At 36.6% G+C, this 27,111-nt stretch overlaps 1 protein-coding gene across 5 annotated transcripts in view; it reads left to right on the top strand.

The window, feature by feature from the left end:
* The window catches only part of SLCO1A2 (solute carrier organic anion transporter family member 1A2), a 105,818-nt gene that overhangs the window by 47,786 nt on the left and 30,921 nt on the right, over window positions 1-27,111 (top strand). Inside the window, exons 2-5 of one of the 5 annotated variants that reach the window (XM_032855124.1) lie at window positions 14,403-14,593; window positions 14,940-15,056; window positions 20,337-20,478; window positions 25,045-25,177. In XM_032855124.1, the coding sequence (XP_032711015.1) occupies window positions 14,997-15,056; window positions 20,337-20,478; window positions 25,045-25,177 (335 nt within the window). In that variant the 5' untranslated portion in view covers window positions 14,403-14,593; window positions 14,940-14,996. Of the gene's footprint in view, window positions 1-14,402; window positions 14,594-14,694; window positions 14,827-14,934; window positions 15,057-20,336; window positions 20,479-24,912; window positions 24,934-25,044; window positions 25,178-27,111 lie in introns of those variants that run through there. The other 4 variants (XM_032855122.1, XM_032855123.1, XM_032855121.1 and 1 more) reach the window with 4 other exon arrangements.

Here is a 27,111-nt window from a genome sequence, read left to right as displayed (position 1 = left end):
TTAAATGGGAGATAGAAAAGGAATCCTGCATTTTTGGTCTTTTAGAGTAGCATTAATTTCTGCTGTTCTCCATAGATCACTATGAGATATCTTACCCCATAAGCCAAGGAACAAACGTGGGGCTTCTGCCATTTACCAAGAATATCAGTCTACTTACAGCTGATCAAAAAAAAAAACAAAACAAAAACAAAAACAAAAAAAACCCCAAAAAACCCACACAACCCAAATAAACAAAAAAAATCAAAAACACAACCCTGAGTGTGTCTGTGAGCCCACTGCAAGCTAGAGCTGGACTAGGACTCCATTTATTGTCTGCCCACATATGGCCCCAGACTAATGGGAGATATCAGTGTCAACTCAGACCTTATATACTAGCCGCTGAAATGTCTGAGTATATCACTTTCCCCAGCATAAGAGTACCCTAGTAAATGGTTATATAGCTCACTGAGGACAGACTGGAAGACTTGAGATGTAATGGTCCTTTCCTCCTGGGGACCTGGCCTCCCCTTCAGTCAATAGGTTCTAATCTAAAAATGGCTCATATCAGGAAACAGAACAAGATACTGCACATTTTATTAGGAATGGCTATACTCAGCCTCCTGATAATCCACCCTTGATTTCTTGTGATTGTATAGGCTGAGTAATATTCTTGTTGGTTACTCATCTATCTTGCACCTCAGGTTGCCATGTTCTACTAATGATCCCCTTAACTTTCTGAAGTTCAGATCCCACTGGTTACTACCCCAACCTTAATACTACCTAAAATAATTATATCCACTTTGCTTCTGATATTTAAATGCTACTATCTGACCTCTATCGTGTGGTGGTTTTATCATCCTCTTTGCTCTCGAAGAGCTCTATTCTTTAATAGCAACTTAATGTTATCCCTGGCCTACAGAGGGTAGTCATCCCTGAATTTCTTAGAAAAAAAAAATGCTCACCAATGAATGTATATGGCTTGGACAAATGGAGTATGCTTTGGAGTCTCTCCTGAGGAACACAGATGACTGGGAGGGTTTGGGGCTTTAGGTGACGTCTACTTTAGCATGTTTGCTTCTCTGAGCTTTTTGACCCCTTCTCCTACCATTTCCCATGGGTGTTCTGGAATTTCTATTTCACTTAATGTGGACTGTCACTTTTCTAAGTTTCTAAGAGACTTTACAGAAGCACCCTAGCTTAACCCCTACCAAATATTAAACCTTGATAAGACTTTATATGTAAGGGTTGTATCAGGGAAGGAAAGGGGAAAATAGATATTGTTTTAAACATTTTAAAATGTTGGTCAGGATAGTTTTTTTTTTTTTTTAAGATTTCATTCATTTATTTATTTGAGAGAGAGAGAGAGCACCCGAGTGGGAGGGGGTGGGGGAAGGGCAGACGGAGAGGATCTCAAGCAGACTCTGTGCTGAATGCAGGCCCACACACAGAGCTTGATCTTACAACCCTAAGATCATGACCTCACCTGAAATCAAGAATTGGATGCTTAACTGACTGAGCCACCCAGTTGCCCCCAGGAGAAATTTTTTTTTTCCATGTCAGAAGAACCCACAATCTTAACATAAACTAATTACAAATCATATCAAAATTTTGAGAAACAATGCATTTGAAAACTTATTTGATGCATTTGAGAATTTTTTTTTACTTAACCTGGGCACATTTCACATCCTTGTGTATCAATTATTCAAACCTGGGCATTGCTTTTCTGAGGAAGCTTCCATTTCACTTTCTTTCCACTCTTAGATCAACAGCACACCTGTCTGGTTGTCCTGTGATGCTGTTACCTCAAAAAACTACTCCTCATCTGACATCTTGCACCAGGAAGTGCATCTGGATAGTTTTTCTTTGACAGTGTTTTATTTATTTAACTCTCTAACCTTTTCAGTTAATCAGCTTTTCATCTCTCTCACATTACTCACAACATGACTCTCCCTGTGGTTTCTATCTGCCACTTCCTTCATTCTTCCCTTCTTTCTGCTTTCAAATTTGACATCACGGGGGTGCCTGGATGGCTCCGTCATTTAAGCTTCTGTGTTTGGCTCAAGTCATAATTTTAGGGCCCTAGCATGGAACCCGATGTTGGGCTCCTTGCTCAGCAGGGAGTCAGTGTCTCCCTCTGCCCCTACCCCCCCAAACACTCATGTTTTCTTGCTAGCTCTCTCTGTCTGAAATAAATAAATAAATTTTGAAAAATTGACTTCATGGTCCATAATTTAATTCTATACTTACTGGCCTCTTAGATTCCTTTACTTCCTTAACCCATTGCCAAGTAAATTTGCCAATTCCAAATTCTAGATGAACACATACTTCTATTTATCTCCCTCTTTTTCTCCTTATTGAATATTTCTGGCACAAATTACACAAAAATATTTATGATCTTCTATAAAATCATATCATCTAGTCTGACTCAGTCTAGCAGTTGGTCTAATATATTTTACTCACTTCCATTCTGCTTTTTGTTTTAACCTCCACAATGACCATTTTTAATTTTTTTCACTAAGTTTCTAAGTCTTTATTATACTATTTTATGTTGTTGTTTTTCTTCGTTTTTATATTTTTGCTATTTCTCTTATTTTCTACTTTTCTTTTTTGCATTTTCCTATTTGTTTTTTGGTAGAAGTTTAACTTCTATATTGAGTCCAAGACAAACACATTCTCCCTGCATTCAGCAGACACAGGGAGTCTGTTATAATTCTCCCTACCACTATTAAAGAATATTTTGGAAACATAGAAGTTACTTATGAATTACACAAGGAAAATAATAACTGTACAGAAAGAAAACTGGCAGATATACGTTCACATGATCAAAGCTAACATTTGCACAACTGAACAAACTGACGTCATGTATCTCAAACCCTGAGGAGGACATATCACTTCAGTAGTATTCCTATCCAAAATGTGTAGCTAAAACTTACCATGAAGAAACATCAGACAAACTCATATTGAGAGATATTTTGCAAAACAACTAACTTACACTCAAAAAACTGTTAAGGTCAAGAAACACTAAGAAGAAAAGGGAAAAAAAAGAAAAAGAAAAAGAAAAAAAAGGGTGAGTAACTGCTCCTGATCAAAATAAACTAAGATATGATAATGAAACACAGTGTATGGTGCTGGATTGAATCCTGGATCTAAAATAGAAAAGCTAGGGGTGCCTGGGTGTCTCAGTCATTTAAGCATCTGACTTCAGCTGAGGTCATGATCTCAGGGTCCTGGGATCAAGCCCTGTATGGGGTTCCCCACTCAGCAGGGAGTCTTCTTGTCCCTCTCCTTCTCCTTTCCCCCTCCCTCCCCCCTTTCCTCTCTCCCTGCTCCTCCACACCACTTGTGCTCTCTCTCTCAAATGAATAAAGAAAATCTTTAAAAACAAAGAAACAAACAAACCAAAAACTTAGAAAAGCTATATGACATTATTAAGACAATTAACACAATTTGAATATAATCCATGGATTAGATAAGAATATTTAACCAATGTTAAATTCTAGGCTTCAATAATTGTGTTTTGATTATATAAAAGAATATGCTTGTTTTTAGGAGATACACACAGAAATATTTAGTTACAAAGGACCACAGTATCTCCAAAGTATTCAAGTGGCTTCCAAGCAGAGAGGGAAATATGTATACACAAAGAGAACAAGAGAGAAGGGGGAGGGGAGGAAAAGGGAAGGAATGAGGAAGAAAATCATGCAAAATATAACTGGTGAATCTGAGTAAAGAGATATAGAAATTTTGAACAAATATTACATGATATTTTAACTAGAATTTAAATAAAAACTTGATAACAAAAAATAGCATATATGGAAATCCTGTATATTCTTGCAAATTTTCTCTATGTTTGATGTTATACAAAATAAACATTGCTAAAACAATACTGCTGCTTAAAGGAGCAGATCCAACAAATGAAACTCTTCATAAAAGCTCTGCTTTAACGCGATTCATTTCTGGTGGGGAGTGTTTCTCATCCACCATCCAAGAGAGGTCAGCAGGCCAATTATTAAGATACGTTATGGATAAGAATCATGGACTTCAATGATATTTTAAGATTTTAGTCAAAATGATTTGTGTGTTAAAGTGCTTTGCTAAGTGTTTTGCGTGCATACATACATCGTATATACATATTTGCCAATGAGAACTTGGCTGGACCAGTGTTTGCCAGTCTCTCTAGGCTTATACGAGAGATTCTTATTCTCCTTCATGGTAATGTACAATCTTTTCAATTTTCTTATAAATTAAAAAACAGTTTATTTAAAAGCAGATGATTCTACCTAAGTGTTTATAGGCAATTATTAACCTAATTTAATTATGATATTTGGTAATAATAGTATAAAAACTAATTTCTTCTCATATATATCATTTTATTTAACACAGGTATGCACTTCCTTATTTTAAATTAGTGTTGTGAGAAAATGTATGACCTGCTAAGAAACAAATTCAAAAATTTGTTGTATTCGGCTATAAGGAATCATATATGAAAATGTAGGTTGGTGTTTAACTATTATACGTGTTAAGGCGTTAAAATTTAAAAAGCTGATATTATGATGTTAGAAATTTTTATACTTAGAATGTTTAAAAAAGTTTTTTAAAATCAGTAAGCTTAGTTTTAGAATGTTTGAATTTTTTTCAAACTGAGGAAATAAGGAATGGTTGTTATGTTTTATTTGCAGATATTTCTCTGAGAATGAAAAAGACCATCTAGATTTAATTTTCCATCTATTATTATTCTCCAAAAATTGGTTTAAGAACAATAGTACTATAAAATAAGGTAGTAGGTAAAAATTTTGATTAGATGAATGAAACTTACTGATCCAATGACGATAATATTGAGGGAAATCTATAACATTTTTATTTTTTAATGCTCCCCATTAGGTTATATTTTAACAGCAGTGCTCTTCAAGCTTCCTGTCTTTATTTAGTGGCCCATTAGATGTATAAATAAAACAGCATATGACCATGAATAAAGATAATTTAAAATTGTCTAATGATCCAAGCTGTTAATGCGGACAAATTCAGCTGAAGGGTGACCTGAAGGAGAGGCCAATCATGTGCCTTATCGTATGATTAACACTAGTCCCCAAACTGCTTGCTTGGCATGTATTTAGGGCTCAAGTTGTATAACTTGAAAATTGTTTTATTTACTAATCCCCAGAGTAAAGGCTGGAATGGATACCTTTATGGTCTGTAGCCACATCCAGTAGGAAGTTCTGCATAATGACCCCAGGTGCCTTCCAGCTCTTTCAGTGATTCCAGTCTGGGAAATCACAGATGCTTTCAGCTGTTTAGCCAAATTGAAGCCCAAGTAATCAAAGAGAAGGGAGAAAAAAGGAGACACACAAAAGTTCTTAGTGAGAGCAAAATAGAGAAGCAAGAAGAAAAACAGAAGTAGTGAAGAATAGAACATTAACATGGACTAGAAATGTGCTGTGCTCATATTACCTTAAAAAAATCAATTCCAATGAAAGACATTCTTTTCCTTGTGGTTTTTTTTGTTTGTTTTTTAATAAAAAGGGTATAACCATTCTTGTGGAAAACAGCACAGAAATTTCCAAAGGAAAGACAAAACAAAATCAATGATAATCCCATTAAGAGATAACCACTGTCAAGATTCTGGTTTTGGTCTTTCAGTATTTTATCTAAAAAATACAACAGTGAACCCCCCACACACAACACACACCCCATAGACCATGGTGGTGAGGCAGATTAGGGTAATGATTAATAGCCTCTAAAGTCAGGATCCCTGCGTGGCTCAGTTGGTTAAACATATGCCTTTAGTTCAGGTCATGATTCCAGGGCCCTGGAATCTAGTCCCACACTGGGCTCCCTGCTCAGCAGGGAGTCTGCTTTTCCTTCAACTCCTTCCCCCTGCTCATGCTCTCTCTCTCTCCCCCTCTCTCTCTCTCTCTCACACACACACACACACACACACACACACACTCTCTCTCTCTTTCTCTCTCTCTCTCACACACACACACACACACACACATGAATAAAATCCTTAAAAAAAAAAAAAAGTCTCTAAGGCCAGAGTGCATGGGTCTCAATGCTGGCTCTGACACAAGCTGTGTGTCCTTGCACACATTTACTTGACCTCTCTGTACCTTAATTCCACATCTTTAAGGTTAGGATAAGATTGACATCATAGAGTTTTATGAGAATCAAACTGATTGACATCCATAAATCTTTTAGAATAATGCCTACCATATAGAAAGTAGTATATAATATTTATAGTTTTATTATTATCTTTAATTATAGTTTTTTTTTAAAAAATGATATCACACTGTATATACTATAATAGATCTTATGTTTTTCCAATCTGGTTATAGCCCTTTAAGAAAATCTGCTTTTTCGTGCTTTCCTTGCGTATCAGGGCCTTTAAGAGTGTCCAATAAATAAATTAATACCAGCTTTCCCCTCATCCTAATTGTGAGTCCACTGAAAAATAAGACAGAGAAGTATAACACAGAGAGTCCAAAATATCACTTTCAGTACTTAACAAGCTGATATGAGGGAATGTGGCTTACTTCTATTGGCAAGCAGGCTTCCTTACAGTTGACCACCAGATACATAAACTTCCCCAGGTAAGTCATTGGATCTGATCAGCTGTCTCACGTGGGGTAAGTGAGGTTACAAAGAGAGGAAAGGCAGGCCATGCCAATGGAATTCGATCTGCATAAAAGAAAATAGTAAGAATAAGGAATAATAATATTATTTTTTTCCCTTTTTCTTCTTCCACCATGGAAAGATTTTACTTCTGACTTTAATATCCTATAAAAACTTGCTTGTTGAAGCAGTCTAACAAAGCACTCATGGTAACAGACTATGTAGCTCAGATTTCTTTCGCCATTTTCTCCCCATATAACTTGAATTAGAAAGCTGGATATGCCTGGCTATGTGAAGATTTGATGACCACAACTGTGTTTACATGATGTAAAAGTAATTGATTAATGTATGAGTTAAGAGAAAATCAGTTCATTTGGTGCAAAGCCTTATGTTTTATTGGGTATCACAAAGAGATTGCAATGTCTGTATATGTAATGCCAAGAGCTGGCCAATTGTGCGACTCTGTTAAATCTCCTGAGTCTATTACTAAGAATTTAAAGCATTAATGATTGAAGGTATATTATCCAGTAATACAAATAGCTATCCTTCACTGAATGCTGATTGTGTGCTAACAGCCTGCTACACATTTATTACATATTATCTTAATTCTACTGCAGCTGATTGTGGTTGAATTGGTTATTTGTTTTTCTGCCTCTTATTTTCTGATCCTCCCTGCATCTCAAGACACTGCCTTCTAAAATTGAAATTTCCCAGGTTCTCTTGCAACTGATTTCAAATTAGGTTGTGAATGCCAGGTATTGGTGTAAGACTGGAGTTGTTAAAATTGAAACAAATAAGATCAGCCTTGGAAATTCCTGGAGCAGACAAAGCAGTTTACTTGTACAAATAAAGCTTAACTTAGCTTATTTTGGCAAGACTAACTGGATGTGGGTCATTTCTTGCTTATGCTTCTGGAAATTTTAAGGAAAACTTTAACTCTTTCCCAAAGTTAATATGAAATAGCCACTGACCAATTCACTATCATTTAAGAAACTTCTAATATTCTGACCAACTGCTCCAAAAATGAAATTGTCACTGTTTTCTTACTATATATTTTATAATAATATCCTTCTGAACCTCATTCCATGTTTTGATTTGAGTGCTCCTAGTTTTTCTAACTTTCTTTTTTTGGTGTATGTACAGTAAACTTTTACTAATTATTACTTCAGTGATTCATTGGTTTGACTTCTGTTATTTATGAACTTTTGATGGGATTGTAAAGAGAAGAAAAGCCTGGGCATATTCTTCCTCTGTAGGTGGTGCTTCTGGCCAGGGCTGTGTATCCTTGAGGACTCCTGCTCCTACAGCTCAGGCCTTTTCCCTTTTTGATTCAGCCTTAGGTGTGGGAGTGACTTCCTACTGGTATAAATTTCTTGATTGCCCATTATCTCCCCAGTTTGACTTTTTTTTTTTTTAATTTATTTGACAGACAGAAATCACAAGTAGGCAGAGAGGCAGGTAGAGAGAGAGGAAGGAAAGCAGGCTCCCCGCTGAGCAGAGAGCCCGATGTGGGGCTTGATCCCAGGACCCTGGAATCATGACCTGAGCCGAAAGCAGAGGCTTTAACCCACTGAGCCACCCAGGCGCCCCCCCCAGTTTGACTTTTAAACTCTGCTGACACTTTTATATCTGATTTTCCATATTAAATTCTTTTATTGAACTACCTGTCACGAGTTCTGTTTTCCTGTCTGGACCTTGACTGATACGAAACATAGAGACTCTCTTCATCATGTGGATAGATTAAGGTGACTTGTACAATATCACACAGCTAGTTTAAGAACAACCTTTCAAACCCTCTGTGCTTCGATTCAAAGCCCAAATACTTAAACTATTGTGCTGTATTCAAATAGTATTCTAAATGAATATCCAAATAAAAAGTTTTCATTAATTGCCTCTTCTCAGCCCTTAGCTCAAATTGTCTGCATAATGGCATTAGCTAGCTATGATTACCATTTAATTGTCTATCTCTCCCAATACCTTATGAGCAAGCACATATGTTATTCATCTTTGTATCCCTAGCACCAACTACTATGGTTGGAATGCAGTAGAGTCTTCATAAATATTTGGGGAATGAATGAATAATAATCATTGCCATTTATGCAGTAACTATTTCATTCCAACAACCCCACAAGGGGCATTATGTAAATTTTATAACTCAATCTTCATTAACAGTCTTGCAAGGTAGGCATAAACACATAGCTATCCCACATCTTAGGCAAGGAAAAATAGGCTCAAAGAGTTTAAACAACTCACAACTAAACTAAAATTCACTAACTGGGGTTCAAGTTCTGACATTTTTACTCTATCTAGTGCCCTCCATTAATGTCAGGGAACAAATACATAAATCAATGGGTTGGGGGAAAATGGAAACATTTTAAAGGATTTTCTGTTATTTGGGGAGCTTTAAAAACATAAAATCTTGGGCACCTGGGTGGCTCAGTGGGTTAAGCCTCTGCCTTCTGCTCAGGTCATGATCCCAGGGTCCTGGGATCAAGCCCCGCATAGGGCTCTCTGCTCAGCAGGGAGCCTGCTTCCTGCCTCTCTGCCTACTTGGGATCTCTGTCTGTCAAATAAATAAATAAAATCTAAAATAAATAAATAAATAAATAAATAAAATCTTATCTCTGTGAGGAAAAAGAGCATGCCAGAATTAAATGAAAGAACATGTTTTTGTATCCAAAAATTAGGTTTATACAGGCAAAAAGAAGAAAAGAATTGGGATAATAATCTGAAGAAAGGAAAGAGTTTAAATTGCAAGTGTGGAAGGGTCATCCAAATGATTCCGTTGGTTGAGCCTCCTACTCTTTGTTTTGGCTCAGATCATGATCTCAGGGTTGTGAGATCAAGCTGGGGGAGGCCCTGAGCTCAGTAGTTCAGCAGAGAGTCTGCTTGACATTCTCTCTCTATGCCCACACCCCTGCCCCTGCCCATGTTTTTGTGCTCTCTCTCCAAAATAAATCAATCTTTTTTAAAAATTGCAAGTGTGGAAAACAATGGCTTTATCTAATCATTCGCTAGGTTGACTTGGCATGGGATATAACACTGATGATATTTATAATCAGTTCCCCAAAAGATTTAGAAGTCAGGTTTCAGGTTTACTTTTCCACATCTCGGTCTGTTATCTAGAGTTATACAGTATGTTATCCAAAGTAACAGGTGGGTGTTCATATTGCTGGATTGTTGTTGGAGGTTTTTGTGTTTGTGTTTTTGTGTCTTCCATCCTTTCCTTTGCATGGTGTAATCAATGTATGAGTCTACGACTCATTTAAGTTTCTCCTCTACTTTTGCCTGGAGTTATGCATTCCTGGTCCCTCCTCTGAATGTAAGAAGTACAATAATGCCTATATTTGATGAAGTTCTGGGATCTAGGTGAGGTTCAGTGGGGCGAGGTCTGGAGCCAACTGCTAAGAAAGAATTCTTAAGACATCTTTGGTGCAAAAAGGTGGTTTATTAAAGCACGGGGACAGGACCTGTGGGCAGGAAGAGGTGCTGCCCCAGGGATATACTTGTAAGTTGGGAGGGGGTTAGGGATGGCATAAGTCTCTAAGGAATTTTGGAAGCAAGGTGTCCAGGACCTTGAGGGGCTAGCTATTGTTTGGGAGAAAGGTTATTTATTACCAGTAATACAAATCTTCTTGTGAGACCCTTTAGATGTATATCAGTGGGTCATATGCTTGGGAATGATTGTCGACACTATCTTGGTGTTATGCCCGAGCTTTTGTGTCCGAGAGACCACCCAGGAGCCAAGCACTGATGCAATAAATGAGGATTTATTTGACAAGCTTAAGCCTGTGCCCAAGTATACCCGACACAATGGAGTAGGGACTTGGACCCTGAGGTGACATGCTTAAGCTTGGGCCCAAGTATACCCGATGCAGCAGGGTAGGGACTTGGACCTCGAGCCAGACCACAGTCAGAGTTTTTAAAAGCAGAGTAGAGGTGGACTCGGCAGTGGGTGAGGACAAAGGGGGTGTTCGGATGGGCTATCAGGGTAAAGAAGACGGTCAGGATATTGAAGGCCTGGTTACTATCAAGCCAAGGCCATTTTCCCTTTAATGAGGCACTAGCATGAAGATAATTGGGAGTTTTGTGGTGGAATGTCACATTTTTGCTATCAAGCGTCCTTGTTAGTGAGATCTGGGTTTAGAAGAAAATTAACTTTGTTTACTTTTCCTTCTACCTCAGCCTCCTTCAGTTTTGTTTATGGAGGGGATGGTGACATCAGGGCTTAAGGAACTGAGTTATTTGTCTCTGGAAATTGGGCTAGACTCGAGATGGGTACAGCCTTGTTTCTCTTGGCCTCCACACTTGGAGGTTTAGAGATAAAGTTTCCTAAAAGTGTGGGAGGCCGCAATAAGGCTTGATACGAGGACCAAACCAGGCCCTGACTTGTGCCTCCTTTAAAGTCCGAGTAACCTAACAAAAGGTTTAGGACAGGAAAAGTTGAGTAGCACTGAGAAAGGGTCTGTGCTATGTGTTGTGCGCTCACCTACGTGACTTCCCACACGCTTGCTAAACAAATGAGAACAATTTGGTTGGGATCATCAGTTCGTGGCTGGTCCTTGCTGCCCTAGTACAGCTCATAAATTACTTTCAGGTTTGCTGTATCAATACAGAACAATTGTACTAGCATCAGCCATTTGGTGTCACAAGGTCTGCTTATAGTTAATTGTGAAACTTATTATGGGAACTCGTGGTTGTTTAACTAGACACAGATGTATTGCTTTTCCTATGGTAATATCACTATATATATGGCCTTAATGCTTTGAATAAACTTAGCACAGTTGGACATCCTCCTCGGTGCTCCTCCTGCCCCCATCTCTCTGCTTCTCGAGTTCTTTTCTTCATCCTCTTACCCTCACGTTCCTGGTTGATTTGTTGCGCTGGCCGTGACATAAAGGAATAGTTAAATTAGACTTACAGGATCCTAGTTGGGGGTAGGGGTCAGTCAGGCTAGGATTATCCTTTTGCCCTTAGCAAAGCCTCAAGGTGAGGGCAGTTGAGTCCCTAGAGGAGAACCACTCTGTCTGCTTCAAGGGCTTTTCAGTAGGTAGGGAAATTTAATGATTTTCTTCTGCCTCTGTTTCCCACATCATATTTGTAAGGTTGAGTTGCAGAATCCATCATCTTGTTTTTTGATTTCAGATGTAAATTAACTAATAGAAGAAAAATATTTGGAAGTCATCACACGAAAAGTTATTGTTGCTTCTACGCATGCCTTACTTGCACTTAGTTGATTTGGTATTGGTTGAAATTATTTCAGCTGGATACCACCAAGAGGCTGTTCTTTTCTTGCAGAGCTAGGAGAGATTTGAAGGTTCTGGAAATGAATAACTTTCATAAGATTTTTTTTTTTTTGGTGCAGCCCTCTCTTTTTTTTAAACATCCATCCAAGGGAAGGATGATAAGTCTTCTTCTTCCCAGTTTTGCCATAATAAAGGAAAGCCTTTATTTTTATTTATTCAATAATATAGAATAATGTAAAATTAAACATATGTATTTCCCCCAAGTGATTTATAGTAATAAAAACTATTTCTATAGTAATAAAAAACTATGTCTAGTCTAGATACTTAACACTGGGAAAAAATCACAAACAAGACCATTTATTTTGTAAAACATTATATTCTTCTGTGATTGAGACATATCACTAAAGGCTGACAACCCAGGGGTACCAAAAACCTGGTGTTGCTTTTCAATGGTTATAGAGTTTCAGTCATGCAAGATGAAAAGCTCTAGAGGTCCAATGACCCCAAATATGCACTTAGTTAACAATTCCATAATGTGCTTTCACCACAGCTAAAAAACAAAGAACCCCAGTAGGGTTCTGATGAGTAAACATGCAAGAAACTCAAACACATCTGTGCAAGAATGCATACTAAAGAATTACTTGACCCCTTTTGAATGCTGAGAAGGAGTTAGAGAAAGAAAATGTTTCTCCACTTAATAAAACTTGAGCAAGTTGTTTTCATTAACAGTGATGATTGATAGAGATTTGTTGGTGACATTGCAGTCCCAGGAGCAGAAGTCACCATACAAACAACACTGTGCTAACAAAAGGGGTTTGTTCACATGACTGGCACTGGCAGGGCCACGAGGGTATGAAAAAACAACGCATGCATTCCCTGATTTGGAGCCAAAGTACTAAACAGTAATTGTGACATTAACTATTGGGTTTCATGAATTTTTTTATAATAAGGAAAATAAATTTAATTGATTCATTTATTTAATTTCCTCCATTAAATTTTTTAAAATGTGTCTGAAAAGCTGAAATGTTTTAGGGTATGCTTAGTGTTAATTCAATCACATTTAACTTCTTCAAGTGCTTAGCTTCAAACACTACCTCTTACCCCAGTCAAGACAACTGTTTATAAAATTTCTCTCAAGACAATAAACACATTTTGAACAAATATTTGAGTCCTGGTGATAAAAACTGCTCAAGATGGGCACATAGTATCATCATGCAGAGAAGGAACTAGAGAATTCCTGTTTGTGGGATTTTCTGTGTTACTATCTCCATCTTTTATGTCCTGTTGCCACAGCATAGGAAAAATAGGCATTTAGAATAGTCATGACTTTAGCCACTAAAAAGAGTGAAGCTAACTTTGACCTGGAAGAGGAATAGGTTTTCTTCCTCTCTTATTGTTTGATTGGGTGACCATAATTGGGCTCAGATATTGGCAAGGAAAACAGAAGGGAAAAAAAGAGAAGAGCAAGACTGGATTCTAAATCCTGAGAAGGAATAAATGAGGACACTTGAGAGGTTTCTGATAAAAGCAGATATATTACAAATGAGGACTGAAGACTAGCAGTTCCCATTCCTTTGAAAAATTAACCTTATCTATTGGTTTTTCCAAAATTAGTGCCATGTGCTTGCTCTATAATTAAGGTGGTTTGGCATGGGGGAGATTTCAGCATGAGTTTATTTGTAAGCTATTCAGTTTACCAAAACTGTCTTTAATAATTTTCACATATGATCTATGAAGTTTTCACCACGTAGGTACCAGACAATTTGTATTTGGTCATATACTGTTCAGTTGTATTCTAAGGTGTTTTATTTAAAAATTTTACCTCTTTCAATAAAAATATAAGTTCCTTGGGATCTGGGTCCAAGTGCTTTCCACACTGGCTTACACCTTTACATTGTTTATATTGTCTATAAGACAGCTTACTTTCTTGTTCACTGCTAAAAGCTTGTGCTTAGCCCTATGGTTGGTACGTAGCTGACTTTCAAGAAATATTTGTTATGTCTGTGAGAGGATGAGTAAAGAGAACTAAGCTCATACATAATTGTTCAGTGGCTGTTGCCTTAATGCATGTAGGGAAGTGGGATTCAGCAAATGTATAGAGGGAAAGCAATTAGGTTTTATAAATTAGTGTCACTGAGATCAGCTGTTAAATGGATAGTGTTCAGAGCATTTTAATATATTAATGCTGGGGATACTACTAAGGTATCATTCTGGCAACCTGAAGTAGATTTAGTAGAATAAATACTGTCAGAATGAAACACTTTGGTTTTGGTGCAAAATAATGTCCTAGTTTCAAGACACAAGCAGACAAAATCTTTGTAAGGGGTTAGTAGAATTTAATAGAGTTTAACTCATCTTGTTTTACATATAAAAATGTGTGACTAATATATATGTGTGTAAATATACATATATCTATATTTATTATGTGTGTAGGCACTTACATGTTTGGTCTTCTTCTAAACCTCACATTCTAACTTGGAACTGTAGGGTTCTTTTCCAGATCATAGAATTATTTGTTATTTTTACTTAGGCTATTTCCATGATTAAAATTCCATATCTCCCCAGGTTTCCTTGAATCAGCAGTGCCCCAGAAAACGTTTCCCTTCCTGAGACTCCAGGGAAGTCTTGGAACGCAAAGAACTTGAAGAGGGAGCCTGGCCAAATAGAGATTTTTGAGCCTTGGTAGGCTTGCTGAAGCAGATTTTTAGCACAAACACAAATCAAAGTCTTTGTATACTTAAAAGCAGCATTTTCATGTAAGTCCAAAAAGCTCACTTTGGTTCTATTTGTTTGGCTAAAGAAATGAAAAGCTTTGTTTTAATCACGTGGTCATTATTTTGCAAGGGGACCATAGCAAATTATTCTAATATCTTTAATCTCACTAAAGAGTAACTAAAGTTATTTGATGTAACTTTCTCAATAGAAAATTAGAAACTAAATCTTCTCTAACGTCATTATTTTCTTCTAGATCTGAATCAAAGCTTCTCAGGTATTTTTGTAATACAATGGATTCTGATTGTTACTCAGATTCCGTGTTTCCCTCAAAAGAATGACGATTTATGATTTTGTCATTAATAGATTTTTGTCTTCTTAAAAGGATAGAACTAAGAAATATCAAGATTTAAAACCTAAAGGCCTTGGAATACTCAGAAGAGCAACATGGCAGAAATTGAGAAAAGAATTGAAACCCATAGAATAAGATGTCTTTCCAAGTTGAAGGTATGGACTTGTGTGTGTGTGGATATATGTATATGTACCTTTTTTTTTTTTTAACCTAGAGCTTATAAAGTTGTTCACATGAAGTGATTTAATGTTAATGTCACATTAGTTGATATATTGATAATTTCTTGCTTTGCTGAGGTTGGTTTTAAACTAAGGGTTAAAGAGGGCTATCAATTCAGGCAATTTAATCAGAAATGATTTTGAGGAACTTAAATGGAAGATAAGATCTTAAAGTTTTCAGGCACATAATATATTACACCAGGATTTAATGTGCTGTATCAAAAGGCCATTTTAATGCTCACCCTTATGGAGTTTCTAGGCCATAGGAGTATAGGGGTCTTTCCTAGAAAATGGTTCCCTGGGCAGAAATGCTTTGTTGATCTGCATGCAATGATTACTTCAAAACAACCCAGTAAAACAAATGTTTACTTCAAGCTTTGGCAACATATCAATCATTCTCTGTAAGAATAATGCCCATTTTGTTAGCTGTTTCTGGTATTCTTGACTATTTCAGAGCAAGTTCTTTTTGTATAGCTTCAAAGCCATTTGCCTTCAAAGAAAATTTGAATTTGTTTTTAAACTGAGGGAATTTGTCTGGATTCTTCAGCTAGTGCCAGCAAGTGGCTTCCAGACTAAAACTGCCACCAATATTCTCCCTATCAAAGTTTGTTTTCTCTTCACACACATGTAGGGAAAATCTACACATGTGCATAAAATTAGAGAATTATGATCTAGAACTAGAAAACTACTTTTGGCTAAAATGTCATATTAATTATTTTAAAAATTCCTCTTAAATTGTCCCCAAATTCTCTTGTCTTTTGTCTAAAATTGGTTAAAAATAAGGATCTAGGTGTAGGCTCCCTGTGTTCATACCAAGATTCAACTGTATAATTGCCATGTGACCTTGGACAAGTTCTGTAACCTCTGTGTGCTTCAGCTTTCTTAGTTGAAATAGCTAACAACAATACTCCTATTTCATAGGATTTTTTACCCTTTACAAACTTGGAAAAATGACTAGAATATTGTAAACATTCAATATATATTAGCTATTATTATGGATAACATATGTTAACTAACTGGAATTTAAATAAAAACTTGGAAGAAAAATTAATAGCATTTTATAATAGTATAAAAGTCAAGTAAGTCAATCAGAGAAAGATAATTATCACATGATTTCACTCATATGTGGAATAAAAGAAATAGTGAAGAGGATCATAAGGGAAGGGAGGGAAAACTGAATGGGAAGAAATCAGAGAGGGAGACAAGCCATGAGAGACTCTTAACTCTGGAAAACAAACTAAAGGTTGCTGAAGGGGAGGTGGGTAGGGGGATGGGGTAACCGGATGATAGGCAGTAAGGAGGGCACATGTGGTAATGAGCACTGGGTGTTATATGCAACTAATGAATTATTGAATACTACATCTGAAACTAATGATGTACTACTATATGTTGGCTAATTGAATTTAAATTTAAAAAAGTCAAGTCAGGTGTTATTTATAAACAATTGCTCTTAATTTAATATTTGCTTACTTTGGAGTTTGGCAAGATTAGATATTGATGTTCATGTTATGCAAAAATATTGAGAGGACAAGTTTATCATGTAAAATTGGATTCCAAATGCCTAATAGTCAGATTTTTTTTTTTTTTGCTTCTCTGAACTTAGAAATATGCATATTAAACAAAATTCTTTAGAAAGCATCAGAAGACTGTACTCAAAATAAGTTTACTTCGAACTCCGGGCAGTACTATTAAATGCTAGTAAGACTAGCTACATAAATATAGAGGTTATTTTGCACCAGATATGAGTCAGAATAGCCACGAGTTGCTTTCACTTTGTGACTAGAACCAAACTGTTTCGGCTACCCATCTAGGTGTTTTAGGAAAAAACAATGGGGTCATGATTCACCTAGTTTCCTTCCTTAAATTGTAAAAAAATTAAATTATTCTCCCAAATATGATTCACATGTTACTTGGTAGACCTTACTTTTAAATATAAAACTCTGAGTTATAAAATCATATGAAATTTTTTATTCTCAGTCATGTGCTCTGCAAAGATTTATACTGTGAAGTTGGTCTCTATAAATGACATTTACTATAAAAGAATAAATAACTAGAGATAAAGCCATATTATCTTCTCAGCCAAGTAACAGGTTTGACTCATACTGAGCTTGCTATTTAAATCCCCCAGGTCTTTTTCACATAAATTTCTATTCAGATTTCTCCAAATGAATTGGCATAGCCAACTCAGCTTAGGAGTATTTATTTAATTCTATTATATTTCATCTTATATTCAACCTACTTTCAGCTCTGACCACTTCTTCAGGATGTTGTTGAATAGTTATTCTGTCGTTCATTCCGCAAACTTGTATTGAGTTCCTACTAGTCTTTAAGTATTTATTAGACACCAAAGATACAAAGGTAAATAATATATGAATCCTATATTTGAATTATTCACAGTATAGTGAGGGAGGAGGTTATAGGCATCCAAGCACATACATAACGTGCATTATGATAAGAGCTACAATAGAGACAGTATACAGCAGGTAGGTAATGAGTGAGTAGTCAAGGCTGCCTGGGGAGGAGAGAGACGAGGAAGGCTCCACAATAGAAATGATGATAGAGTTGATAGTTGAAATAGAGTATACATTTATCAGATGCATAAGGGGAAGAAAAACTTTACAAGTGGAATACCATCCTGTAAAAGGCTCTTGAGACATGAAATGGCATGGTGAATTAAGAAACTGTAAGTAAACAGAACTGAAGAGACTATGCTGAGTGGAATAAGTCAAGCAGAGAGAGTCAATTATCATATGGTTTCACTGACTTGTGGAGCATAAGGAATAACACGAAGGACATTGGGAGAGGGAGAGAAGTGAGCTGGAGGAAATCGGAGGGGAGACAAAGCATGAGAGACTGTGAACACTGAGAAACACACTAAGGGTTTTGGAGGGGAGGGAGTAGGGGCTTGGGTGAGCCCGGTGGTGGGTATTAAGGAGGGCACATATTGCATGGAGCACTGGGTGTGGTGCATAAACAATGAATCTTGGAAAACTGAAAAAAGAAGAAGAAGAAGAAGAAGAAGAAGAAGAAGAAGAAGAAGAAGAAGAAGCAGAAGAAGCAGCTGTAAGTAGTACATTATGTCCAGGGACAAGCAGCAGGAGATGATCCTGAGATATAGATGAGACATTTTTTGTCATCTAAAAAAGTAGAGATTTTTGTTTATGGGAAATCACTAAAACATTTTAAGAAGTGAAATCACATGCTAGTTATACATTTATTAATTCATTTGACAGATATTTACTAAGCTCCAAATTAGTGGTGGTGGCAAGTGGAGGGAGTGTAGGTATGGACAAGACTAGAGGCAACTAAGGAATGCTGGCAATTATCTCAGCTAAACTGTGTACATTTGAGAGATTTCAGCATATGGGTGATAGGGAAAGCTATGGGAATAAGTGAGATTTCTTAGGGAGAGCACATATAGCACAAAGAGTAGAAGGTATAAGACAAATCCTGAAGGGGCTGGCCAAAGAGAAGACTGAATGGAAAGAGTCTAGAAGGTAGGTGGACATTTAGGTATACACGGGGGTAGGGAATTTCAGGAAGAAAAGAGTGATTAGTGGGGCCAAATCATTCAGAGACAACAGGTTAGTTGAGGACTGAGAAGTATCTATTGAACATGGAAACTAAGAAGTTGTTTTTGACCCTTCATGGAGTAGCTTCAGGAGAAGACAGACAGTAGGGAACTAAAGGGTGAATGGAAGGTTAGAGTCTAGGCAGTAAACCTACATTATTCTTCCAAATAGCCTGGTGTTAGCTGGAGTAGCAACTATCAGGGGTTAAGGAAAAAAAATATTTTTTTAAAGACAGAAATATCTTAGATATATTTATAGTGGGGAGAGAGGCAGTAAAGGGTGTGAGGTTGGAAATAGAGGAGAGAGTATTTATTGATAAATCATAATCTCAAATGGGAAGAATGGATTCAAAAAGCATGGGTAGAGGGATTTTATTGTAATGGAAAAGGGACACCTATCCTTCAAAGGCAGGAGGGGAATTAGAGAGGAAGAGATGGAGGTAAGTTTGATGATGACTGTTGCAGAGATCATTTGCTGGTCATGGAAAGTTCCTGACTGGGTTGAAGACTGAGAAGTAGAAAAGATTGTTAATAATTTTGAAGGGTCTGTACAGGTGTAATATAAATTGAGGGGTTGGTTCAAGAATGGGAAAGTGGCAGGTGGAGGGGTGAGGATTTTAGGGATTTGAGTATGCTGAGCATAGACTGAACAGTCTCCCAGGATGGAAATGTCATCAGGAAACGTATTTAAGTGGGACCAAGGAAAAAGTCTATGGCATAGGGTTGGAAACCATCATTCAAGATGACCTAAATCTATTCATCACTAATTTGTTGGTGTTGAAGCAGTGCTTAATCTACCTAACTATACTATTACCCATTATTTAAGACTCCTTTGTCAAATCCTCTACTGAAATTTAAGTCTGTTTCTTTCTAATTTAATAAAACTACCAAAATTTTTACTTTTCCATGTTTTTATTGAGACCATACTAGCTTTTGGTGATTACAATGATTCTATTTGTTAAGTTGTCCTTGTTTTTTTTTAATGGATCCCATCAACCTGTCCTTTGAAACTATATCAGTATACAGGAAATGTAATTCAATGCATGGAAATTTATTGTATTCATATTCTCTTCTTATAGCAAATACTTGGTCAGTTTAGAAATATTTTTATTAATTACTTATTATAATATACGTAAATATATTATAACATATAACATGGTTTTAAATAAATAAACTGGGAGTGAGCAGCGATCTAATGTTGCATGACTTACCTATTATTTTGGAGAGAGCCTGAGCAAATTTGCTATAGAAATAATGTCTTTGTGTAATGCCATGTTCCTTTTTTTCTTATCGTATATGTCTTCTTTGTACTACAGATAGCATTATTGTGCTGAAGATCTATTTAAAACTACTAGCTATATCTTATTTAGAATGGCTGTCTCTGTGTATATACAAGATGTGCCTATAAAATAACGAGGCTACAACTACCTACAAAATTCAGTCCCACTTTGAGTTTTCAGAGATAACATGGCATGAAAGACCAGAAGAATGGACCACATTAAAAGTTTCTTGCATATTCAAGAGTTACTTATCTTGGAGATAATCAGTCTTATGGTAGAAGATATTTTGTCAACAGGTGGCAAATATAAACATACATGATCAAAAATAAACTTTTCCTGTGTTTTCTCACATTTTTTTCTCCATAGATGTTTCTTCTGGCAATAACATGTGCATTTGTATCCAAAACACTCTCTGGATCTTATATGAATTCCATGCTCACACAAATAGAGAGACAATTCAACATCCCTACATCTCTAGTCGGATTTATTAACGGAAGCTTTGAGATTGGTAATGAATTATTTTTGCATTACTTCTTTTTATATTTTATTTTATCTATAAAGCTACTTTGAATTTTATTCTCCTTACTTGTAATCTTAGGACATCTAATCTAACTGAGTAACATGTTTTCCAAAAGGAATGAATAGCCTTGCTAACTTTGGAATATTCATAGAAACAATTAGTTTAAATATTATCCCCCAAATAATAATCAAATATTGCCACATATCTCACCATCGGAATTTTTACTGTAATAGTTATTGGTTATCTAGTATGAGTAGCATACTAGAAGAATTTTTGTATCTAATCTATCATTTGATAATTTTTAAAAGCTCCATCTTCCTATTTAGAAGATACACATCATGGAAAACAAAGGAATCTGTTTTCTAAAGGAAAACATGAATATTTTTCTTCTGCTGTTTCTGGGAAGTTAACAATTCTTTCTAAGTGCAGAAGGAAAAAGAAACTGTTTTTCTATCTCCCTGAATTTATTTCAGAAACAGACTCTAGGAAAGAATAGAATCTATTCTTACTGTCTGCTTTTTGTGGAGGACTGGGAAGATGTGAAGACACAGGAAGAATGAGGAAGAAAAAGACTTCTCCTGTAAACAAAGCTGCGTAGAACTATGAACGCCTTTCTTTCACAGTTTTAGAGTAGCTTCTACTTCCTCCAAGGTGCAAGTTATCTTTAATATACTTAATCAATATCTGGAAGAAAAATTGGGTTTGAGGAGAGGGAAAACTGAAACAGGTGATGCTTGATCTTGTCTCCTAGTGTTTAACCACACACTCCCCTCCCCCAGACACAACTCTGCACCACTCATGCGCTGGATCCTGGGGATGGAGAAAAGATATAACTCTTTATACAGTCCAGCCTGGACCCAGCTCACAATCTAAGGGATGGCATTGATGTACAATAATAATTTCAATTGAATGCAGTAAGTTTGGTGGTATAGGTAGGTGCAAAGTCCTATAAGAACGCACATCAGGGACACAGCCTTACTTGGGGAAGATGTTCAAAGATAAGTAAAAAGCTTTCTAGGTGAAGAAACAAGGATGTATGTGAAGGGAATTTCAATAGAAAAAGCTTAAGGGCGAGATAGCTTAGTAATTTGTATGGGGAGTAACATTCAGCCCAATATTATTGACTCACAAAGCTTATGTGGAATTTATTAAGATAGGAGCCTAGAGAAATGGGCAGGGGTGAGAAATGGACTATGGTTAGCCTTGTGTGCTTGCTATGGAATTTGCATAAAATAAAAATTATAAAAGTAAAAAAAAACTGAGTAAAGTTATCAAAATATTAAAATGACTGTCATATAGTAATATTTGTGCTTACTAACATACTAAATATAATATCTACACTAATTTTTTAAGTAATAAGTAGGGTTGATATTTTGAGGTATCTGCAACAACTGTAGTATCATAAGCAAATATCTATAACTTCTATTGGTGACAATCTGTGACAAAATCTTAAGTACTGTTAATGCTACATAGTTTATACCTACTCTCACTATCAAAGAAAATGTTAATATCAATTTTAATTAAAACTTAGTGAAAATAAAAGACACAACTTTTTTTTCTCACTCAAGTTCATGGAACCCCTGATTTCTATTCATGGACTCCTTGGAGGTTTGTTTATACACCACAGGTTAAGAGCAGCTATTTAAAACAAAGGTCAGGGGCACCTGGGTGGCTCAGTGGGTTGAGCCTCTGCCTTCGGCTCAGGTCATGATCTCAGGGTCCTGGGATCAAGCCCTGCATTGGGCTCTCTGCTCAGCAGGGAGTCTGTCCCCCCGCCCCCGCCTGCCTCTCTGCCTACTTATGATCTCTCTCTCTCTCTGTCAAATAAATAAATAAAATGAAAAAAACAAAACAAAAAACCAAAGGTCAGATTTGCTTTTAATCAAGGCCATGCTTGTGACTATGTTAGAGATACATTTAAAGGTGGCCAGCCAACCAGAGAGGATCCTAACAGGATAACACAAAAGCACAAGAGAGAGCTGTCTGGGTCTGAGTCAGGATCATACTATAGAAATACAGAGAAGAGGGTGACCTACAAAATACTGAGGAGTTAGGTTCCTGAGAACTTAGTGGAAGATTAGATGTGGCAGATGAGAAAAGCAGGTATCCCCAGATTTACATCTTGGGCAGTGGAGTGGATAGTGGTACTGGCACAGAGAATAGGAGAAGGGGGACGAGATTGTGCTGGTGGCTATGAGGATGATGATGATTTCTGTTTACGCAAACTATTTGTGGTATTAGCAGTGAGCTCTTTGAGTAATGATGTCTGCATGGCAGTTATATGAGCTAGAAGCACTGGAGAACAGTTTGAGCTGGAGCTACTGATTACTGAGTAAGCCAGTAGTTGTTAAAAGTAAAGAACAGATGAGGCTATTTAGGGAGATGGTAAAGAAAGATAAGTACCAGGGACAAAAGGTAGATCCCTGAGGTGCACCAATATTTAAGGAACAAGTGGAAGAAAGGAGCCCACCAAAGTGTTAAGAGAAGGAATAATCAGAGAATTAAGAGGGAAATTAGGAGAGAATATAATGATAGATACCAAAGGAGTAGAAATTTCCAAAAGAAAAAATTGTCAGCAGTCTCAAAAGTGTTAGACATATCCAATTAGACAAGAATAGAAAACTATACCCCAGGTTTTATGGTATGATAATTATGATGTTGGCCAGGGCTCTATCTACCTGAACAGTAGATAGAGAAGCTAGAAGGCAGGAAGAGCGCAATGACTTTGGGAAAGAAGGGGAGGGGAAGAAGTGGAATCTGTGACTACAGGTGACTGTCGGTTTGGAGAGAAACTAGAGAATATCTGTAATTAAAACACAGCAGAGAAAGAGAGACTTAAATTGTATGAGAGAGATTTTAATTCTTGGAGTAAGTTGCTGGAGAGAATGGGAGTGCCTAGATAGGGTGTTGGACTTTGGATGGTCAGATGGGCACCACAACCTCTGAAACTGAAGGAAGTATGTAAGGCCGTAAGGTGGGAAACATGACTGCCCCAAATTTCTTGACAAAGTAGGAAGTATTGACTATGGAAAGTGAGTGGCAATAGGTGGCTTGAGAAGAATGATGAAGATCTGAAATAATGGCTGAAGGGAAGAGGAAAGGCAATTTACAGATGCCAATAAAGCGGCATTAGTTTGCTTACCTTTCCTCAGTAATTTTTATAGACCATGTTCTCCATACCCTTCATAAAATCTTATCTATCCATTTCTATTCCATCTCATGTGATTATTTTACCGACTGAGAGAGGCAGCTTGAAAAGCTCACCCTTACGTGGAGAGGAGGCTCTTCCTCTCTTCTTGTTTCCAAAATGGATATGGATTTCCAATGGTGGATTTCTAGAGATAATACCTTCAACATGGATGGCTTTGATGATGGGGATTTTAGAAACCTAGGGAGGTCACTGTGGTAGCACTTGGTGGGGCACTGTCTACATGAAAGAATGTAGGTACTGACATCTCTTCTTCTTATAAGGCAGACTAGAGAGAAACAGATATGGAAAGAAAAGTCTTCAAAATATGCACTACTACTTGGAAAATTATTAAAAACTTAAGGGAGAGTTTTTTAAATTTTTATAGTTCTCAAGCTCATCATAGAAGTTTTCCTATGCAGAGTAGGATCAGGGAAAATATTGATTACTAAATTTTAAATGTATCATATGAGAACTTCCTCATGTGTTTTGTTCTTACAACCTTTTATGTCATTCTTATCAAGGGCTTGTCCCTTAGAATGGGGCCTCCACATTTAGTTTCTTTATCCTTAAACTTCATCCTAAGACGTGGATAAATTTATTATTGAATTGACTTCTCAAAGCAAGACTTACTTCTAAGACCCAGTTGGAGAAGTGAGGACCTACTATTTTTTACTTCTAAGGGTAGAAGTAAAATTAGAGATCTCTGGGTTGGTTATATTTAAATCATGAGTTAAACATATATCTATCTGAATTTGACTTTGGCTTCTCTTTTCAAGCATGGAGCAGACATGGAGAGAAAGGCCAGAGGTGACATAAAGTCTAACACGTACTTTGGTATCCCATTTTTCTAAGCTACATAATCACACACACAGTCTTTAACATCTCTTAGAACCATTGCTCAGTCCCTTCCAATGGCTTCTCTTCTGCCCTCTTTAAAGATTTTATTTATTTATTTGACAGAGAGAGATCACAAGTAGGCAGAGAGGCAGGCAGAGAGAGAGGAAGGGAAGCAGGCTCCCCGCTGAGCAGAGAGCCCTATGTGGGACTCAATCCCAGGACACTGAGATCATGACCTGAGCCCAAGGCAGCGGCTTAACCCACTGAGCCACCCAGGTGCCCTGCCCTCCTTACATATTTGTGTTCCACAGAGATCTGTTTACATATCTGTTGAGATTGTGAAACAGAGTCATTCTTCAAGGCAGGAGTTGTGTCTTATTCATTTACTGCTTTATGCATTGCTAGCACCAGTCCTGGTACTCAAAATAGTTTTTATACAATAAATGCCAGACAGTAAATGACTGGATGAAGCTAAGCTATTGATCATGCTTATTAAGATATTCATTTTTATCTTAATTTTTTCCTAGGAAATCTTTTGTTGATTATATTTGTGAGTTATTTTGGAACCAAATTACATAGACCTATACTGATTGGTGTTGGATGTGTGGTTATGGGCCTAGGGTGTTTCTTACAATCTCTACCTCATTTCCTCATGGACCGGTAAGTATTCCAGTTTCTGGTGACTTTTTATGTTCAACTTTTGGCTGCATGAAATGAAACTTGAAATTCCCTTTCTAGGAACAATACTTCCTAAAAGCACATAGCACAGCAATGGGAGCTGAAAGATGCAGATTTTGTTCCACAAGTCAGTTGGGCTCTAGGCTTCCTTGCTTCACTTACATAGTCACATTATCTCCATCTATGAAACAGAGATTTGGGACTTTATGGAGTGGAGTCTGATGAAAAGAGTCTTAGGACCTGGGAAAATGTCTTTAGACACTTCTAATTACAATGAGATTCTGTTTACTTGTATGTAGGTCACTAAGAGACAGACCAGTCTGAAGGATGGTTTTTATTTTAATTTTTACCAAAGTAATATGTGCACCAACTTGTAAAATTAAATTTATTTTGAAAAAAGAGTTGTCCCCTATCCCTTCAACATTGTTCATATTACTGCTTTCCATGAGTAGCTACTTGCAAATCTTTTAGTACTTTCTTCTGCTATTTGTCTCCATGGTTCTAAGTAAATGTTCATCTTTTTAGTTGTTAATACTTTTGTGTTCTGTAACATATATTGATTTTCTGCTATAAAATTATATTCACTATTTCCATGTACTATGTAAGTGTCTTTCATTGCTGAACCATGTTGTTATTCCTTTCTTATATCATCTTTATTTTCCTTGGATTTAATAATTGTTCCCTTTTTACTTGAGTCATTTTCTTTCTTTATTTATTTCTTTTTAATCTCTCACTAATCATCAGCAAAGTCTCCACTGATAGGGCAACATCTCAAAATGCTCATACATATCACAGGGTCTCATTTTTGTCTTAGAGATAGTTCTATGTCACCATCAAGTCTTTGTCTGCAGTCTGAATGGGAATCTCCCCAGGCTTGGTGCATGGCTCTTCCCTTGAAATCTTCCCTCACTGTTATTCTTGGAATTTGTTTGCTTCTATTCTCCATTTAGTTAACTTATATCCTGGCTATCATATCTTCTGCTTTACTTTTTACTCTCACTCCTTTTTGTGGAAAACACAATCTAATAGGTTTCTGAAAAAGTATGTAAAAGAAGTAGAAATTTTAAGACCATGGACATCTGAAAATATTCTATTCTACTCTCATATTTGATTGATAGCCTGGCTGATATAAAATTCTAGATTGGAAATATCTTCCTAACGATTTTGGAGACATCATTCCAATGTTTTCTAGTTTCCAATGTTACTATTGAGACTCTTATGCCATTCTAATCCCTATGACCAGTTTCTTTTCTCTGGGAACTACTGGGGTTTTCTTTTAAGCTCCGGAGTCTGGATTCATCATAACTATCTTGGTATAAATCTTTTTCTTCTATTGTGCTAGGTGCCTTCAATCTGGACAACTTACATGTATTATTTCTTTGATGATATACCTCCTCCCCATTTTCTCTTTCTAGAACTTCTACTATTTGAATTCTGTACATACTGGATTAAGTTTATATATTTCTCATCTTTTTTTCTCCAATTTTCTATATCCTCATCTTTTTGTAACTTTTTGGGAGACATTTTTATCTTCCAAAGCTCTGAATGAATTTCTAACATTTGCTATCACAGTTTAAATTTTCAACAACTCTTTTGATCCTTGACTGTATCTTTTTAAGGAACATTTTGTTCTTCTTTCAAGAATGCAATGTCCTTTTGTAAATTTTCTTTGTCTAAATTTTCTTCATCTCACTTCATTGTCTCTGTTTTCTGTGAGTGTACAGTTTTTATTTGTTTCTGTCTCTATCTTTACTGTTACAGGCTTTCCCCGCATATCTGGTGGTTCTCGGGTATCTAGTCATATTTAAGAAAGAGGAATAACAACAACAAGCTAACTGGAAGTTCTGTGTATGTGTATAAGGCTTAATTAATGGAGGACTTCTTTGTAGGGTGATTGTATAGGGACTGGCTATTTT

Source organism: Lontra canadensis, unplaced genomic scaffold (assembly GCF_010015895.1).
Source record: "Lontra canadensis isolate GAN:19392208 unplaced genomic scaffold, GSC_riverotter_1.0 scaffold9, whole genome shotgun sequence".
NCBI classification, from domain to species: domain Eukaryota; kingdom Metazoa; phylum Chordata; class Mammalia; order Carnivora; family Mustelidae; genus Lontra; species Lontra canadensis.
This window is presented reverse-complemented; position numbering and strand designations above follow the sequence as displayed.